At 38.1% G+C, this 20,044-nt stretch overlaps 2 protein-coding genes across 2 annotated transcripts; both read right to left on the bottom strand.

The window, feature by feature from the left end:
• Positions 1-5,936: 5,936 nt before the first annotated feature.
• Positions 5,937-10,025, bottom strand: LOC125499466 (uncharacterized). The gene is made up of 2 exons (XM_057392367.1): positions 9,898-10,025; positions 5,937-9,843 (listed from the first exon to the last, which is right to left on the bottom strand). The coding sequence occupies exons 1-2, from the start codon at positions 10,023-10,025 to the stop codon at positions 5,937-5,939; spliced, it is 4,035 nt and encodes a 1,344-aa protein (XP_057248350.1).
• Positions 10,026-10,418: 393 nt separating this feature from the next.
• LOC125499468 (uncharacterized) lies at positions 10,419-11,570 on the bottom strand. The gene has a single exon (XM_048648307.1). The coding sequence runs from the start codon at positions 11,568-11,570 to the stop codon at positions 10,419-10,421; it is 1,152 nt and encodes a 383-aa protein (XP_048504264.1).
• Between the last annotated feature and the right edge of the window lie 8,474 nt (positions 11,571-20,044).

Here is a 20,044-nt window from a genome sequence, read left to right as displayed (position 1 = left end):
CAACTGTCGTAAATCGTCGTCTCATAGCTTCATACCCTCTTTCATGTGGCACTCTGCCAATCGTCTCTCCCATCTTCTTTTTGCCTCCCGCAAACCTCCGCACAACACTGCGCGGTAGTCCGCATGCGACTACCTTCTCAACTGTGTGTCTGTGTCGTCGACTATGCCACATCTTGCGCAACTGTAGTGCAACCTTCTTCATCGCATGCAAAGTCCGACATTCCTCCTTGTTCCCTGTCTTTCCTTCTTTGGCTCTTCGAACTCCGTTTGCAAGATGTAGGGATTTTGAACTTAAAAAATAAATAAAGCATATTGTATGTTTCAAATTATATCTAGGGCTTTGAAAATTTGAGGTTTGCAAGGTTTGAGATGGGGTTCGTAAAAGCGTATGAAGGCTTTGAAGATGAAGAACACATATCAACAATAGAGGAGAGAAAAAAGAATTTTTTTTTTCTCCGGCGGCTCTTGGGCTGGTTTCAAAGATTTTTGGGTGGTTTAGGACCGGTTTTGGTGACAATTATCAACATTTTTTTTCGATTTCTCTAATGAGTTACGCGAGTTACCAGTGCTAGGGAAGGGAAAGGTGGTGGTTTCCGATGGGTATGATGGGGAGGGGGGGGTCTTTGGTGGGTGGGTATGTTAAATTGGTGGTTTGTATCACTACTACTGCTGATCCATACCAGCAATGCTACTGCAGTCACATATTTTTCATATGGTGATAGTGGAACCCGTCACTATTAGGGATGATAATAGGACGGGTCTGGGTTGGGTCCACCTGGATCAGTTTATTTTTTACAGACCAAGACCCGTCCCAGATTCGTTGGGTCTATATTTTTTGACCCAAACCCAGATATGTTGGATCTAGCGGGTCCACGAGTTTTGATTGGGTCATAAATGAGTCCTTAATTTTAAATTTTCATCACATTTTTAAATATATGTAATTAAAATTTTTTGCCTTAATATATATAGGTCTTGCATCCTTGGTTAAAGCATTATCGAAACAAAATTTAAAAAAATTAAGTCATAAAATCTAAAAATGTTACAAGTTACAAGTCTTAGATAGAGTTACAACACTAACAAGTTCACAAAATCAAAACTCATATAACCTTAAAGTTTAGGTAAAAAAAATTCTAATATGGAAATTGGTCTGCGGGTCAGATCTGGGTCTATCATATGTTGACCCGGATCTGACTCATGCTCCCCGAGACTCAGACCCGACCCAAACTTGCTGGGTCTAAAATTTGTGGACCCTTATAAATGGGTCGGGTCCAGGACCCATTGCCATCTCTAATCACTATCTATTTTTTGGCTGATCCTTTGTTGTCTGGTACAACTTATAGCAGTAGGACAATTTTGTTATTTTATACATCTTAGCACTAAGGTAAACATGCATGCTTTGTATATATAGGTAGCAAGGCTACTTAGAGCCGTTAACGCATGGTAAGAAAACAAACACAGAAATCTATACAAATATATTAAAAGGCGTGCGAAAACAAGAAACTGTGCCATGTGGCGCTCTATCTAGGGAGTTTCAGATCATCTAATCCATGTACAATAAAAAATTAAGAAATTGCATAATATAGGGTTTGATCCCGAGACCTCAAGTACATATACTAAAGTTCTAACCACTAGACTAAGTTTTATTTTGTGTTATTATCATAAAGTGTTATATTAATAAATGAAATTTTTTCTTACCCGGAACATAGCCCGGGCCTAATAACTAGTTCTAATACAAAACCTCCTATGATCAACTTGATAGAGAGAAAACCAATCATTGATAGTTTGAACTTCTCTTTAGTATGTGAGGGGAGTTGGCTAGTGGTGGTGGTCGGGGTGGAAGGAGAAATGAAAATGAGAGAGAAGAGTAGGAAAGAGGGAGAGAGAAAACATTACTTAAAAATTACTTTTAATAAATAATTATTAATCGGTAAGGTTACTTACGGGGTTTAAGGAAAAATAAATAAATTTCTCTTGAAAACTAATGAAGTTGACTTCCATTAGTCATTAAGGGTATTGTGTATATTTTTTCAAAACTCGAGTGTATATGGTCAATTTTTTAATAAGTACTATTAAGTTGTAATATGAATATCTATTACTTTTGAAATGGAACTTCTTTGAAGGTTTTTTTTTTTAATGTATTGCTCATTGAATTGTATTGCGAATTTAGGGTGGTGTGAACAACCATCGGCAAATTCCTAGATTCGCCAGCGAGTACAATACCAAGAACGAAAGATATTTTACGCAAAAAGTCAATGGTTTTTCGGAATCATTGATATAAAAAAAATAGTATTTGGGAGCCTTTAATTTTCGAGGCCTTGTGTGGTCGCCTATGTCGCACATGCTCAGGACTTAGTGTTGTCCTTGTCCATAGTGATTCATGTGAATGAGGTAAGTTTTACGTTCGAAAGAAAAAGAAGTGAGGAGTTGGAGGAGAGGGAAACTGAGGAGGAAGTATGTTGACGTCATTGCTATGATAACTAGAAGTTTTTCGGGAGGAGATCGAAAGTGAGAGGAGAAGACGAGTTACAACTAAGTTATGGTCTAACTATAACATACACACAAGAAGATTAACTTCTATCTCTAATATAATCTTCTCCCACTAAGGGTGCGTTCTCTTCACCTTAATAAACTAAATTTCAAGTTCAATAAGTTCAGTTCAATTCAGATAAGTTTTGGTCAGTTCAGATAAGTTTCAATCAGGTCCAATCAGGACACACTATAAGAAAAAGCTTCAATTACGACCACACGCGTTTCTAGTCGTAAATAATGAGCATTTACGATTAGATATGCTAACTGGACGTAAATAGAAGAAATTAATACGACGAGACATAATTCTGGTCGTAAAATGCTCATTATTTACAACCACATCGATTTCTCGTCGTAAATAACGAGCATTTACGACCAGGTCTAGTAAACTGGTCGTAAATATAAGAATTTTGTGTGACGAGGCGGAAATCTGGTCGTAAATATCAAGATATTAAAATTTGGCCCAAAATAAAAGCGAGATTCTTTCCCCGGTTCTATTTCATTTTTTTAGTTAGCATCACTACATTAGAGCATTAAATGATTTCCACCAAAACATTTTGCCCAACCACTCGAATTCAATGAATCATCCAGATTTCATCAACTACCAGTACCCTATATTTACCTTTAACCATTCATCTTCCCCAATTTTCGTCATGAACCCTAGATCTTATCATTAGACACGTCCCTCACTTTCTCTCTCATCACTCAAGCTATGTTTAGTTCACTTTATTTTTGCTTATTTCAGATCTAATCAGATCAGAACAGATCAGATCAGAACAGATCAGATCAGATCAGTCAGTTTTAAAAACTCATTATTATTATTAAATATTTTTCATTACATATTAGTAAAAATTATAATAATTGAATATTAATAAAGTACTCATTGAGACGAATCAAACAAGATCCCACATTACTATATTTTTTCTTATAGATTGAGAAAAATCTAAATTATAAGATCTTGTAATTAGATCGATTCAGAAAAAATAAGTTCAGATCAGATCTGATCAGAAAAAATAAGTTCAGATCAGATCAGATAAGTTCAGATCAGAAAATTTCGATTAGGTGAACTAAACATAGCCTCAATCTCTATTTTCTTTGGACTCTCGTCTGTCGATTCACCTCTCTCACATCTCAAATTCTCTCTTACTTCTCAATTTCTCTCTCACCTCTCAATTTCTAGATCGTACCCTTTGAAAACTAAATCGCTCTACTTCATAGTCCAATCTCTCACAACCCTCGAACCCTTATAAACCAGAATTTGTCCTCTTGGTTCCCAGATCTATCATTCGAATTTCAGTGCAGAATGTCAGATCTATCGACCTTCAACTCGGAAATGATTTATATCAACACCAACCCTCTAATGGAGGCAGCTTTTGCAGCAACAGCCGAGAGGATTTTGGAGGATAGGGAGGATGTCAATCGCGATGGAACTCCACTGAGTTCATGAGGTTTTGTTGATTATGTTCTTGATTATGTTGCCTAGTTTAGGTTGATTATGGTGCTTCGATTATGCTGAATTCGTTCACCTATTTTTAGATCTACTTGAAATTGAGATTATTTCGATTTTTGGAGTGCAATTTTCATTTTCTAGGGTAGATTTTTCGATTTTTGGGGTGGGGGGGGGGGTTTATGGTTAGGTGAGGGTGGCGATTGGTTGCTTGTTTGCTGGCGGTGCTGGTGGCGGGGATTTTGGAGTTCGGAGTTGCGGGTTTTGGTTGGGTTGGGAGTCTGGGTTGGGCTGGGGTTGTTGCGGGTTTGATGGGTTCAGGCGGGGTTTTCTTTTCCATTTTTGTTTTGGGTTTGGGAGGGTTTTGGTTCGAGGGTGATAGCGACGGTGGTAGGGTGTTGGTGGCTGATACGTGTCGTTTACAGTATACAAATTAATAATTTATAATACTTATCTTAGTCCTTAAAAAATATTAACAACTAGTAAAAGGGTAAGAAAGGGTCGATCCCACGAGAAGATTATTAAAATTCCTAACTCTCAAAGCTTAACTAAAACAAAAATAAACTATTATGCACATAAAGAATATGACAACTAATATATACATTATTTACATAGATTGGGGGTTTTGGAATCATGCTAGAGTACCTAATAATCTCTAAATCAAACAACTAATAACTAATGTAAATATGTACAAGTGACAAACAAGCAAGCCAACATAACGGTTCGATCATAGATTAATTAGATAATTAACAGTTTGTTTAATACTTATAATCTAGTTCCATTTAATACTCGACTTAGTAATTAGGTTGGTGAATCATCGCCGCGATCAATTCTTGTCTTGCTCACTAGAAAACTAGATCTTACTAAGACAAATACTACCCTAACAAACTTGTTTTATTAGACCAATTCATATACTTAGTAAAATTAAGGTGAGCCGCTCACTCTAATTATATTAAGTCGTTAACTCTAAATAACCATTAAACGCCGCGCCTAATGACTACTTAGCATAATTTAATTACTCTCTAATTGTAACCGTGCGCACAATCACAAGCAAAGAGGTTAAGTTTATATTAAGAACACGACAATATGAATTGAATAATTACTAAATCAACTATTAAATCATGACTAACGCCGCGTTCAATCATGTGAATAAAAGTATAAGAACATCAAAACAACTGAAAACTATATCTAAAATTAAGAAGTCATGAACACAAGAACAATTAAAAACTAATTAATTGAAAGTAAGATGGGAAAAACTCATATATTGGAGTTCCGCCGACGCAGCCGCTGCCTTCGATTTCACCCACAAAGAACGATCGTCCACCTTCATAGGCCTTCAACGCCAAAGTCATCAATCGAACTCGGACCATCTCCAGTATCTCACAAAACCCTTACATTGTGTATACTTGTGTGTCCCTCTTTCGGTAGATATTAGGGTCTTTTATATCCAATTGAGAAATCCCCACTTATTAATTTTTGGGAAATTACTTGTCAAGAAGAAATAAACAATTGATTTTGATTCCCTAAATTAAGCTCTTGAATCCGCTATAGAATATTGAATTGAAGGGAATAATTTCCCTTTCCATTACTGTACAGATCGTGGGATTGAGAAATAGGAAATTTCTTATTTTCTCTTTCACTGCTCACTGATGAAGGAAATGAGGAGGTAGAAAATATGGGTCTGCTTTGCACTTTGCTTCTTTTCTTTTTACACAAGCTTACGTGAGCTTCTGTTGCATTTTCTTGTTCTATTTTTTTTTCTTTTCTTAGCAATCCACTTAAGATGGCTTCTTTGTAGTATACTTGTTATGAAGTATTTTTCTTCTTCTTTTATTCTTGTTGACTTTCTTTCGCAAAGTCAACTTGTGAGTACCTATAATAAAAATAATACACTGTTTAAGATAATTGTTAAATAAAATAAATTAAGAACATTTTTTTTTTGAGGGGAAAAGTGAGCAGTAGATTAAATTAAATCAAGTTCCATCAAAGTAGAAATACTTTGGGGAAAAGAACCAAACCATACAAGTTCAGAATTGCGCTCACAGCTCCAACGAGCTAACAGATGGGCCACAGCATTGCCCGCTCGTTTTACATGGGAAAAAGAAACAACATCAAAATTTAAACATAACTTCTTAATGTCATTAAAAATATGATAAAGAGGAGAGGCACCAGCAGCTTGCCTCTTCACAGCCCCTATCACCATCAACGCATCACCTTCAAAAATCACTCGGTCATAGCCATACCGAAGAGATAACTCGACAGCGTACAAAGCTGCCATGGCTTCAGCAGTGGTCGAATCCCATTGCGCTACCGTCCGCCGTACACCCATCATCCTCACACAGCCATTAGATCCCCGAAACACCACACCCAGCCCCACCTCGCCATTTGGATTAATATGCGCGTCGAAATTCACCTTCAAAACACCCGCAGGAGGTTTGGTCCAAGTGGAATTCGAGCCCGGCAGCCCGCCCAGTGGCCGGAACACACTCGACGCATAGGAGCAGTAATCGGCGACAAGCTTTACAAAGCTCCCAGCCACCGAAGATGCATCAAGGATTTTGTTTTCAAAAATTTGTTGGTTCCTACAATACCACACAGCCCACAACATTGCACAAATCGAGCAAAACTCATCACAGGAGCAGTGCTCTTTCAACCACGAAAAGGCCACATCAAAGGAGGAGTGAGGGAGATTATCAAGAAGGTGCCGAAAAGGACTTACCTGCCACACCGAATTCGCATGCTTACACTGGAAGAGAGCATGAAAAATAGTTTCACAAGGGTCATCACAAATCGGACACGTAGCCATCTCCCTTACATGTCGACTATGAAGTCTTTCCATTACCCCCAAGCTGCCCTTGCAGGCACGCCAAAGAAAGTGGATGAGTTTTGGCGGGCCATGCACACGCCACACATCACGCCACAAGGGTACCTCACGTTCTCCGAACTGCAGTCTCCAAGCCCGTAGATGACCCAATTTTCCCAACCAGTAGCATGACTTGACCGAAAAGAAGCCATTCCGGGACGGCCACCAATATCTATGATCATGTGGCCAAAACCGAGATAAGGGGATATTAAGAACAGCACCCCACTCTTCTTCGATAAAAGTACTATGAACCACATCAACATTCCACCCCCCTCTAGCAAAATCAATCAACTCACATACCCGTAACTGCATGTTGCTATCAACCTTAGGAGTAGGAACAACCGCAGCCCCCTCCCCTATCATCCACACCTCCTCCCACACCCTAATGCTCTCCCCATTACCCACACACCACTTTAGGCCTTCTAATAACAGTGATTTAGAACCCCAGATACTCCTCCACGTGAAACTTGGGTTATAACCCCGACGGGCCTCTAAGAAATCCACATCTTTGTAGTATCGGGCTTGCAACACCATATGAAGGAAAGAGGAGTTATCTTGACAAAGTCGCCATGCTTGTTTTGCTAGTAACGCCTGATTAAAACAGTGCAAATCGCGGAAGCCCAGCCCACCCATCGACTTTGGAAGGCACAATGCGTCCCAACTATGCCAATGCATTTTCCTCTCAACCCCGTTCGACCCCCACCAAAACCGTGCCAATAATGAGTGGATCTCATCAACAAGTCCGCTCGGAAGACAAAACACACTCATCATGTATATTGGTATGGCTTGAGCCACCGATTTAATCAAGAGCTCTTTACCTGGACGAGAAAGTAATTTCTCCTTCCAACCCTGTAGCTTTTTCCAAATACGCTCCTTGATACAAGCAAACGTAACTTTTTTCGATCTTCCAATGACGGTGGGGAGACCCAAATATTTCTCCTGCCGATCAACCTCCTGCACACCCAACACACTCACAATAGCATTACGACGATCAGACTCCACACATTTACTAAAAACTACCTCCGTTTTGCTTAGATTAACTTTCTGTCCCGATGCTCTTTCGTATTTACTGATAATATCAGCCACCACAGAACATTCTTGCACGGAAGCTTTAGTAAACAATATGCTATCATCGGCAAAGAAAAGATGAGACACCAAGGGAGCTCCTCTGCAAATTTTAGCACCATGGATCTTTTTCTCGATCGCTGCTTTAGATAGAAGGGTAGAGAAAGCATCAGCACACAGCAGAAATAAATATGGAGAGATAGGATCACCTTGACGGAGACCCCTAGCTGGCACAAGTGACCCCTCCACCACCCCATTCACCTTGAAAGTGAACGAAACACTAGACAAACATGCCATAATCTTAGAAATCCACTCAGAACAGAAACCCATCTTCCCCATCACTCTCTCCAAAAAACACCACTCCACTCGATCATAGGCCTTGCTCATATCCAGCTTCAAGGCACACACACCATCCCCACGAACATCAGTGCGCTTCATCGCATGGAAAATCTCAAAAGCAACAAGCGCATTATCAGTAATTAAACGACGGGGAACAAAAGCACTCTCGTTCGGGGAAATGATAGATGGGAGTAATACTTTCAGACGGTTAGCCAACGTTTTAGACAAAATTTTATACAGTACCGTACATAAACTGATTGGCCTAAAATTCTTCATACTCCTCGGGTTTTCACATTTCGGAATCAGAACAATGCACGTTCTATTCAAATCAGACAAATTCACCCCACCACGCCACCAGTCTTGGACAAATAAAGTAATATCTGCCCCCATTATATGCCAAAATTTCTGAAAAAATAAAGCATGAAGACCATCAATACCTGGTGCTTTATTAGGGTGCATCGCAAAGAGAGCCTCACGAACCTCCTCTCCAGTAGGAGGAGACACCAAACAATCATTCATCTCATCAGACACACAAGGAGCCAGCCCCTCAACTGCCTCATCCATAGCCGCAGGGCTGTCAGATGCAAATAATCCCGCGAAGTACTGGTGCACAATGTCACAAATCTCCTCTCTACCTTTTTTCCACACTCCATTCTCATCAAGCAACCCATTTATAGAATTTCGTCGCTTACGTTGGCTAGCCTTATGGTGAAAATACTTGGTATTTTTGTCCCCATCCCGGAGTTCATTTGCACGCGCTCTAGCATGCCAATATGATTCCTCAAGACGATGAATATCATCAAGATCCGAAGCCACGGCATTGCAGCGCTCTAAAATCATAGCATCTGGACTACATTGCTGCAACTCATTGAGCCGAGAAAGAGCTCGTTTTTTCCTCTTCTTCAAATCACCAAAAGTTTTTGAAGCCCATGAAGATAACTGGTTGGACACCCCCTCCAACCGCACCGAAATTTCCTCACCCCCCGACGCACACCAAGCCTCCTCCCCCACCTTACCACACTCCTCCCGAGATAGCCACATAGCCTCGAATTTAAACAACTTATTCCCCCGACGAAAGACATCATTAATCCCCGTACGCAGCAATAGTGGTGCATGATCAGAGCGATACCGTGGAAGATGAAGCATCTCCCAAGAAGGGAATAAAGTACACCAGTCTTCATCTGCTAACATACGATCCAATCTTTCCCGAATCAACGTAGAAGGTGAATTCCCCCTCTGCCAAGTAAACCTGCAACCCTTAAAACCCAAATCTTTCACCCCACAATCGTCAATAACCTCCCTGAAGGCATCCATCAAGCGCTCACTACGCGGAACCCCACCCTCTTTTTCCTCCATACTCACAATTTCATTAAAGTCACCAAATAACAGCAGAGGAAGATTGCACTGAAGTCGTAGATTTCGCAACAACTGCCAAGTCAAATGCTTATTGCCCGTCTCAGGCCAACCATAAATCCCCACAGCATCCCAGCTCGGATTTTTTTGCTCATCTAACACAACAGCATGTACATGGTGAGCAGAGAAAGACAAGACTGAAACATCTACATCACGCCACCACAAGCCAATACCCCCCGAATGACCATTACTGCTCAAACACAACCCATCTCAAAAACCACACCTGTTACGAATTTTTTCTAACACAGTCATATCCACCATTGTCTCCATCAGAAAGACAATATTCGGCCTCTCCCTCCAACAAAGAGAGTGGAGAGCACTAACTGTCCAAGGGTTGGCCAGACCCTGACAGTTCCAGCTTAAAAGTTTCATTGTCCTTCACGGGGTTGGGCCGCCCCAACCTCCGCTACTTGGATCACTGCCTGATCCTGGCTACCAACAGTCCTCAATTTCTTAAAATTACCATCCGTAACAGTCACATCACAGTCATGCAAGGGATTCATATCACCAGTTCTTTTACCATTATTATTTATGACAGATACATCAAAGTCCGCATAGCAAAAATCAGATGAAAAATAAGAAGTGTCCATAGGAGAGGGTGAAACAGACATAGGAGCATCACGTGCCTTCGAGAAGATAACTTTTTTCTTACCTTTCACTTTTTTGGGGAGGTGTGAGTCAACCCCCACATTGAAGCAAGGAACCGCCAAAGATTGATGAGCACCATTATGACCCTCCACATTTGTTGCCACATCACCAGACATCCTACCAACTAACCATCCCAGACTGCAGTAAAGACATCAAACTCCCTCCAACATCACAGTTGACTTCCCCCCCCACTTGGTCCCCCACACGTAATTGTGGACCCCCCACTGTCTCCTCAGACTCCACGCCCTTCCCTTCTATTAAGCACACGTTGTCTCCCCCTATTGGTCCCTTCAATGAGTCACACCCACCAACAACACGTCCCATTCCAAGCTCCAATTCCCCATACTCATGCATCCCATTAATGAGCCCCTCCCTACTGGCCAGCTTTGAGAACCCCTCCCCCTTGGCATTTCCTTCATCTTCCACAGGTAGTGGCTTGGAAATAGGAGGATCCTCCCCCTCCCCCTTATCTTTTGCGACAAACAAAACTCTTTTCCGAGCCTTAATAGCCAGAGCTTCTTCTTTATGCTTACTCCTGCCTTTGTGAGGGGATGCTTTCAACCAAACACCCCATCCCATCTCTAAATCACACTCCTCCGGCAGATCAGCGCGACAATCTTTGTCGTTGTGCCCTAAAACCCCACACCGGAAGCAAAAAAATGGCAACCGCTCATACTTGTATTCAATGGTTGTTAGCACCCCATCCTTGCGTCGAATACGCTGTTTTCTACGCAACGGTTTGTAAACATTCAACAATATCTTAACACGGCAGAAGCGTTCTAATCCAAAATCATCCAAATCCACCTCCAAAACCTCACCAAGGCATGATGCAATAGCTTTCACCTCTTCCGCCGCTCGGCAATTGAATGGGAGATTATACAGGCGAACCCAGAAGGGAGATGAATCAAGCACAACCTGTGAAGGTTGCTCATCACCCACAATTTCATTCAACACCAACAACTTCTGATCAAAACTCCACGGTCGTCCAGCCAAAATTTTCTCTTTGTCCTTCCAGTGAAAGAATTGAAAGACAAAGGTGTTTGAGTCAATCGCCCGCACCACTAAGTTACGATGTAACGCCCATATCTGAGACATCGTTCGTTGTAATGCATCCAGATTCACAGCACGTTCCGAAATAACTTTCCCGACAAGCATAAGAGAAGTTTTAAGTCTCGCATCGCCGGATTTCACAGTCCCAAGGTCCACAATTTCATTCTCCTCGTCCTCAATGTTAAGTTTCGCACACTGCTCTATCAATTCCGCCGCCATCTTTACCACCCGAAACCGGCCACAACTAGGCGGCGACGCTGGCCAGACTCGCTGGGTTTTTTGCCCTAACTCAGAGAGAGAAGGGGACTCCTCACTGTGTTCAACAAATAAATTAAGAACATAAATAACCCATTAATAATAAAAGTCAATGAATATTATAAAATAACACATAGAAGATAATTATAAAACTAATTTTAGGGACCAAAAATATAGAGATATATGCACTTATCAGTGGCTGGGATTTTGGTGGTTGTGTTGGGGGCTGGGCAGTGGTGGGGTGTTTTGGGATGCTGTTATTGTTTTGTTGTCTTCCAGATTTTGTTCTAATTTTTTTTTTTTTAATTTTGCAGATGAAGATGAAGATGAAGATAATGTTGGTTGATGAACAATTAATTTTGTTAATTTAAGTTTTTGTATAAATTTAAGTTTCTAGATTTTATTTTTTCTTTTGGTTTCTTGTACCAAATTCATTATTAATAAAAATATAGTTTATTAAATATCATTTATTATTTTTTTTTGATGACAATATTGTTTATAAAATTAACATTAAATGCTAAATACTTGAAATTAGCAACTATGTTTAGTTGCTAATTTCTTTTTTTTTTAATTTTTTTTAATCATATTTGCGACCAGAAAATTGGTCGTAGATGACAACCAATTGCGACGAAGTCTAAATCTGGTCGCAAAAGAACATTTACGATGAGAAAGTGAATCTGGTTGTAAAGTTGTTTACGACCAAGCCTTTTTTGACCACTGACGACCACACGCGTTTCTGGTCGTAAAAGGTTTTTTGCGACCAGATTTGAACTATTTGCAACCAGAAATCTGGTCGCAAATGGCAGTTTTTCTTGTAGTGACAATAAGTTCCAATCAGGTCTAATAAGGTCCAATAAGTTCCAATCAGGTGCAATAAGTTCTAATCGGGTCTAATAAGGTCCAATAAGCTCCAATCAGGTGTGCAATAAGTTCCAATTAGGTGTAATCAGGTACAACAAGTTTCCTATTAAAAAAAAAAAAAGGTCCAATAAGTTCCAATAAGGTCCAAATAGTCAATAATGATCAATAAACATTTTTATTGTTGTCCATTATTTATTATTCATTTTACTATTACCTGATTATGTTATTATTAGAATTTTAATTAAAGTACCACAATGATTATATCGTATTATACTTGTATTATTGTCTATTATTTTATTAAATATTTGTATTATTGTCTATTATATTTTATTATTCATATTACTATTAGCGGATTATGTTATTATTAAAATTTTTAATTAAAGTACCACAATGTATAGTATTATACTTATATTATTGTCTATATGTTTATTATTATATTATTGTTAACAAGACTATTAGATATATTAGTGGTGAAAGTCGTTGTATATAGGCAAGTATATAAGTAATTTTTTTTTTGTTAAATTGTTTATCGTAAGAGATAATTAATAATAATTATTTTTTTAAAGGGTAAATTTTAATAATTATTATTATTTCATAATAAATTTTGTGGGGTAATATTTACGTAGGGGTAATATTTATGTTATAACTCATCAATATTTTTGTCGAATAAGATCAACTAAGTTCCAATTAAGTCCAATAAGGTCTAATAAGTTTCAATCAGGTTCAATAAGGTCTAATAAGTTTCAACCAGGTTCAATAAGGTCCCCCTCAAAAAAAAAAAAAAAGGTTCAATAAGGTCTAATAAGTTCCAATCCGGCCAATAAGTTTCAATCAGGTCCAATAAATTCATTTCAGGTCCAATAAGTTCAGTTAAGATAAGTTCACGAAATCAGAGTTATTCAGGTGAAGAGAACGCACCTTAAATTGATTTTTTTAAAATTTAATATTTTATATGTTTGGCATTGTTTATTTTTAATAGTCGCAGTTGGGATATTGAAGGAGACTCTATAATGATCTGCGAATTAACAACTTTTGTTTGTTTTGTAGCCGCCATGCATAATTTGGTTGTTGCCTTAATTAATAACAAAAAACAAAAAAAGATCAAACCAGCCAACTGAGATGCAATGTAGGGCAAGCAAGAACATACAGTAAATAGATTGATTAATAGAAGAAATAAGTACTAATTGAATGGTCATGCATGTTATTAAATAGAAGCTTGCCTCCCCCAGTACAGAGCTGTGGCTTGTCTCATGGGTCAGGACTCAGGACATCATGTCATGTCAAAACAGTCAAATGTCAATATGTTATGGCCCAATAATTTATTGCGCTAACGAAGATTCCAGGAAATTAATCTATTTGGAGTGGAGAAAAGGTAAATTTTTTTTTTTTTTTTTTGGCAAAGGTAAAAACAGAAAACGAAGAAAGAGAAAATTAGCCTTTCCTTGCTTTAGTAGCAAGATTTTTTTTTTTTTTTTTTTTGACGGGGCTTTAGTAGCAAGATTAAGCGCTAATTTAACCTCTTCTCTACTTACCTTAATACAAGAAATAAAATTGAAGCTATTTGCTATTCTCTTGATATCTCTTACTATGCTATCCAGATTCTTATTTGAACAGTTATCACTTTTCAGTGCTGTAAGCCTGTAATGACTTATGTATTATCTGTCTTAATTATAAGACCTGCACTTCTCCATTCCATGTCGGAAATTGCTTTCAATATTGCATAAGCTTCCGCCTGTTCTGCTGAATTAGCAAATATCCTTGTTGCTGCTTCTTCCTGCGGGTCATTGTTAATGTTCTTCCAAGCTATTGCAGCTTGCCATTGATTCGTATTCGCATTCTTTTTCCATGCCCCATCCACAACAATTATATTGTTTGAACATTGACATTGATATTATCTCCCCTTGTCCATTCCATATGATGCCGGTAGTTGATATCGAGTATATTTGCGCTAACGTTGCTTCTTATGTGTAGGTGATTTGGTGCAAATTTGAGGTGATTACATTTACAGGTAAATCTCACTTTACTGTGGAATTTTTTTTATTATTGATCCGAGTATATTATGGGTTATTGCGTCGAAGGTGAAGGAGAGAGCGTGGAGTCATAGGAGTAGGGTTTAAGGAGGGTTTTAGGATGGTGGAAGAAGAGGGCTGCCATCGATGGAGGAAGAAAGAGAAAGTGTGGGTTCAGATGTGATTAGTGAGAAATAATCGATATGTTTGTGGAGGAGTGAGAGATAGACACTACATTTAACATAAGTTCATGAAGTCAATTAAGCACTTGAAAAATATACCTCACGAACATGATTGTCATTTATTACAACACAAATATTTTTGGGGTAATTGTTACACTAAAACATGAAATACATGTCATTCTGGTAAGAATATATGTTATTATACATGCTATACAATAAGTTACGATGTAACATGGTAAAACATTTTAGTACAAAATAATTTTTGTCACTTAACAATTATCTAAATCATTACATATGTTAGATGAGCTTGATCACATCAGTTAACGAAGGAAAATTTGGACTGATAGAGAATAATATTAGGATACTATTTTCTCATTGTTTTAGAATATACGTTATATATATTATTGTTTCCTAAATATATGTTAGGACTTGGATATTGTAAAACCCTATATATTTGATCAATACAATCACTCCAAACTACAGGAGTTTACATTATCTAACATGGACAATTACAAACCGAAATGAGATTCTATCCTAAAACCAATTTGCGATAAGAGGAGTAACTTATTAAGTTGTTTATTCTTCTCATGTTCAATGTTGGACAATACCACTTACACGGTTACATTCACATGTAGGTTGTTCGTAAGATCTCAACAAAATCAAATGATTATTCCATCAAATAAGGTCCACTAGTTAGTTACTAATTGAGAAAGAAATTAAAGAACATAATGTAATCCTCATTCAAAAAAAAAAAAAAAACCGAGTCTAATTAAAAGCAGCAATAGCGCAAGACAAGAATTAAGAAGTTCTTGAACAATTAGCCCATTTATCACAATTTGAAGGAGCAAGTTAAATTTTTTGAATAATTCGATTTCATGTTATAGAATCTGCAATTTTTTTTGACAACGAGAAAACTTGCATAAATTAAACAAGGAAGTACAACCTAATGCGAATACAACCAAACATAAAAAAAATTAAACAAATCTAAAGGAGTTTTATGAGCTCTTACACGCCATAAAAATAAAAAGTAAAACCGATAGAGAGTCGCATGTGAAGGAGACCTCCGCTGGTCAATGTTTGTGATGGTGGAGTCAAAACTCTGATGGTTGATGGAAGAGGTAGAAGAAGCGAATGTCATTCACGATCCGGCAACGAACAACCAATGACAAGCTTCTCATCTTGCCACATGAGCAATCCCAAAAATCTTATGTCGTCGCTTGGGATTTTGGGCTCATAATCTTTTGAAAAGTCAAGTTCCTGGGTGACTAATTACTCTCTCGCGATGATTTTTCAGGTCTCTCCGTCAGGTAGGATAAACGCATGGGCGTGCTGATGACCACCAGATGCAACTGGGCTGCCGCCTTCAGATATAAATTTTCAAGGCAAGAAATATTAATATCAACGCCAAGCTAAAAAGAGAGCTAAACAGTTTGAGCTCCGAACCCACTCTCGATTTGTGAAACTGGAAAACACATGTCCCAACCATGAATACCGTTCATCGCCTCGACCATGCTCACACTTCTCATCCTCTTAAGTCACCTAATCCTTCACCAGCAAAGATTAGAAAACAACTACATATTCTACTACTACAACATTAAACTACCATCAGGTGTCTCGACGAATTCTGATCATCAGGTATAGAATTTGTTTTAAATCTACAGTTCTAGAAACACAATTCATTGTCTATTGTTGTGTGGTCCAGAAATCTAGGTTGCACAAAGACGTATACGAGTACATGTTAGGATTTTGTTACGGGACGAAAAACGACAAGATTTCCTAATTTTAAGAATTGGTACGCGTATCCATGAAGGATACGTATTGTACGGATACATATATGAGTACGTGACCTAGTAGAAGTACCCGTACTACATAGCCAGAAATTATGCTTAGACTAATAACATGAGTAATGAGTTGTGCCTTTACACGATCAAAAATTCGAGTCCGAACTCAATCACCTAACTTAACCGAAAACACCAGGCCAGTACTGCAAACATCCATACGAACACGTCCAATGAAGGTAAAAAATTCACATGAAATCGGACAGGAAGAGCTGGAAAAACTCCCCAAATTTTAGGCTAGACCTTCGAATTGAACAAAAGGTAGGACACATCATACAACGGAACTTCATATGTACTTTATGTTGTTTTAGGAAAGCTATTACCAGTTCTAATTAGTAAAACTTATGGAATATAGATAATTTCTTGTATGCGGTTGCCGGTTGCGTATGGATTTGCAAGAAATTAAACAAATATTGTTGACCTTTTTTTATAACAATTTTCTTTGTGGATTATATATGTCGAGGATCACCACGATAAAGAGTTAATACATGATTTTAAGCATACATAACCTATGTTTCTGAATAAGTGCAACCGTTTGATTTTCACGCTTGTTGACAGGCTAAAGTCGTATCACCTAATCAAAAATAACCTAAGGTCCACTAACTAGTAGTCAGGGAAGTCAGGATCGAATCCACAGGGAGAAGTTATACTATTGTATCTGAACTCTAATATTATACTAACAAAATCAGATAAATGGTTGTGTTACTAAGCTAAACAGGCAGCAGAATTAAATATGAAGGTGTAAATATATCAATAAAGTACTAGAATCATGGATCACTATGCATACAATTCGGGAAATCCAGGATAAATAATAACCACCTAGTAAGTCAACTGTCTAGGGCACATGTAATTTCTCTCGAACATTACCTCCCTCAAAGATCACCCAGCCGCTCTCGCATAGTCAAGGATCACTTTGCCTAATAATTGAAAGCCTATACGGTATCTCTCCTCTCGAAGTAGATTCAGTATTGCAACAGTAGAAATATAAATCAGGCCTAACTTATAATTCTAGCATGAAGAATCGATCAATCAAAGGAAACAATTGAAATACCAGATAATCAAACTAATCTATCAATCCCTTATTGCATACATAGATCTCCACAATTCTAGATATAGAACTACTCACTCATAATCATGAAATCAATAACAAGAATCATATAAAAACTCATACTTTGAAACATGGCAAATAACTAAGAAAACAATATAGTTAACAATGGAAGAAATAACAAAGAAGTAAAGAAGAAAGATTACCGAATTATATTGAACTATGAATAAGCAAAAGGTTTGATCTTGAATTGAAATCACAAGCAATAAATCAAGGTTCTTGAAACACTCTATGGAGAAAACTAATAATAAAAACTAGATAGGAGTTAATAATTCTGATTTTTCTATTTATACAAGCCCTAAAACAATAGAAGAAAATCTCGAAAGAAGGGCCCGAAATCATTAAAAGTCCGCGTCTCGTCAGACGCCCGATCGGGCCTAAGTCGCCCGATGACATCGGGCTTCAAAACAGATGAGTAAGGTTGAAATCGTCAGACGTCCGATGCAACCGGGCCGACCCGCCCGATGACATCGGGCGGTCTTATAACATGGCAGGCAGAGTGTCTGGAAGGGCGCCCGACGACGGGCCAACTCGCCCGATCGGGCGGAACACCGAAATACGACAGGGCGTTGAACGCCCGATCGGGCCCGCAACAGAAATTATAACCGCGCTGCTTCGCCCGATCGGGCTGGGCCGCCCGATACTATCGGGCCGATCACTGTTTTCTCGTTTCTTGTTCTTCTTTGCTCAAAGTCCCTGGAATCATCCTTGGGATCTAGAAACTCGGCATCTAACCCCTCTAATCCACTGTGCAATCATGTAAAGTAGGTGATAGCTTCCAAAACCTACAATTCAATACAAAATAGCAAACCACAACTAGATGGAGAGAGTTAGTACCAAATGGCTCCTAAGAGCACCATAATCACAACTTTTAGCACATAACTAGGGGAGAAAACTCTATATAAAACCATAACATCACTTGTCGATATGCATAATTTTGACCATTAATATATATAATTATGCACTTGTAAAAGTTGTGAAAAGTTAATATTATGAAAATATTCATTGAAGCGTACAAATCCAACAACATTTAATATGATACGGTCAAAGTGAAATGTGTGAATAGTTTAAAAGTTAAAGTGTTGCACTTAAAAAGAAAGATAGGAAATATGTTCTTTTACCTTGTCCCTTCTATGGTGACATATATATTTAGATTTGGGCAGGGATTTGAATATGAATCCGAGTTTATTTATTTTTGATTGAGGATTGATACGATACTTTGTTGATATTGGAATATAATTTGGTTGAGCTTATAAAGTACATATAGCCATATAGGTCCGTAAGAATGTTATTGAGCTCTCTTACTCCCTCTGTCTCCCAAAGGACTTTTCATCTCTAATAATTTTGGCATTATTCTTCAATAAAGAATTTTTCTTAAGTTTTTTCCAATATATATAAAATATAGTCATGATGAATCTTGTTTGATTCATGACATTCTTCCACTAGTAGAATAAATGTTATTTACTGCGCTGATATTGCTGCGGTTTTACCTATACGCAGCAATATAACACGCAAAAAAAATAAAAAAATTAAAAATAACAATATTGCTGCGGTTTTTTATAGAAACCGCAGCAATAGATGTTAACGGGACAATTTTTCAAATTTAATTGACTACTTTGACAAGCCAATATTAATATTTTAATATATTGCTGCGGTTTCTATAAAAAACCGCACACCTCTCTTACTCCTCTCACGCCTCTCTATCTCCTCAGTCTCACGCATCTCTCTTTCCTCTCATGCATCTAGATCTCTCCTCTCCTCTCACGGATCTCTCTTTCTCCTCTCAGCTTTAACCACCCAAAGTTTCACGCCTCTCGTAGAGTAATTGTCGTTCCGTTCCGGCGAAACCACATTCGTTCGTCGTCCCAGTCTTCGTCGTTCCAGTTCCTCGTTCCAGTTCGTCGTTCGTCGGCGGTCTAGTACTCTAGTCCTTCGTCGGTAGAGTTCGTCGTTCGTGCGGCTAATATGTTGTACAGTCCTTCGTCATTCGTCGGTTCAAGTTCGTCGTTCGTGACTCACGAAATCGCGAAACCGGTGACCCACAAAATCGCGAAACCGCCGAGAGGCGACAATGAAATCATCGGTGCTTCTCCACCTTGACGCGAAAATGAAACCACGCTAGATATGTTTTTATTTTCTTTTTTTCGGTTATTTTTTTCTGTTTTTAGTTCTGTAAATTTTTTATTTTAGGATTTTTTATTTATTTTCAGTTACTTAATTTTTTAATATGGTGTATTTTTATTATATCTTTTTGTAATTAATCATTTAGTTATAACTATTGTTTTTTATTTTTGTTTTTCATTTGGGGTTGAGTATGATTTATAGTATTATTTGTTTTTCATTTGTGATTCATTTTAGAGGACTTTTTTTATTCACTCACATTGTTTTTTATTTTTATATGTCATTTCATTTTTCAGTTTGTGTGCGAATTTGGTGAATGAGT

Source organism: Beta vulgaris, chromosome 1 (assembly GCF_026745355.1).
Source record: "Beta vulgaris subsp. vulgaris cultivar EL10 chromosome 1, EL10.2, whole genome shotgun sequence".
Lineage (NCBI taxonomy): Eukaryota > Viridiplantae > Streptophyta > Magnoliopsida > Caryophyllales > Amaranthaceae > Beta > Beta vulgaris.
The sequence above is the reverse complement of the archived record's forward strand: the minus strand, read 5'-3'. Positions and strand labels throughout refer to the sequence as shown.

Bases quoted from the DNA above. Each gene is read 5' to 3' on its own strand.
- LOC125499466 (XM_057392367.1), bottom strand. From the start codon at position 10,025: ATGAAACTTTTAAGCTGGAACTGTCAGGGTCTGGCCAACCCTTGGACA. The intron at 9,844-9,897 runs GTTAGAAAAAAT...GTGTTTGAGCAG, and splicing joins ACAATGGTGGATATGACTGT to TAATGGTCATTCGGGGGGTA.
- LOC125499468 (XM_048648307.1), bottom strand. From the start codon at position 11,570: ATGGCGGCGGAATTGATAGAGCAGTGTGCGAAACTTAACATTGAGGAC.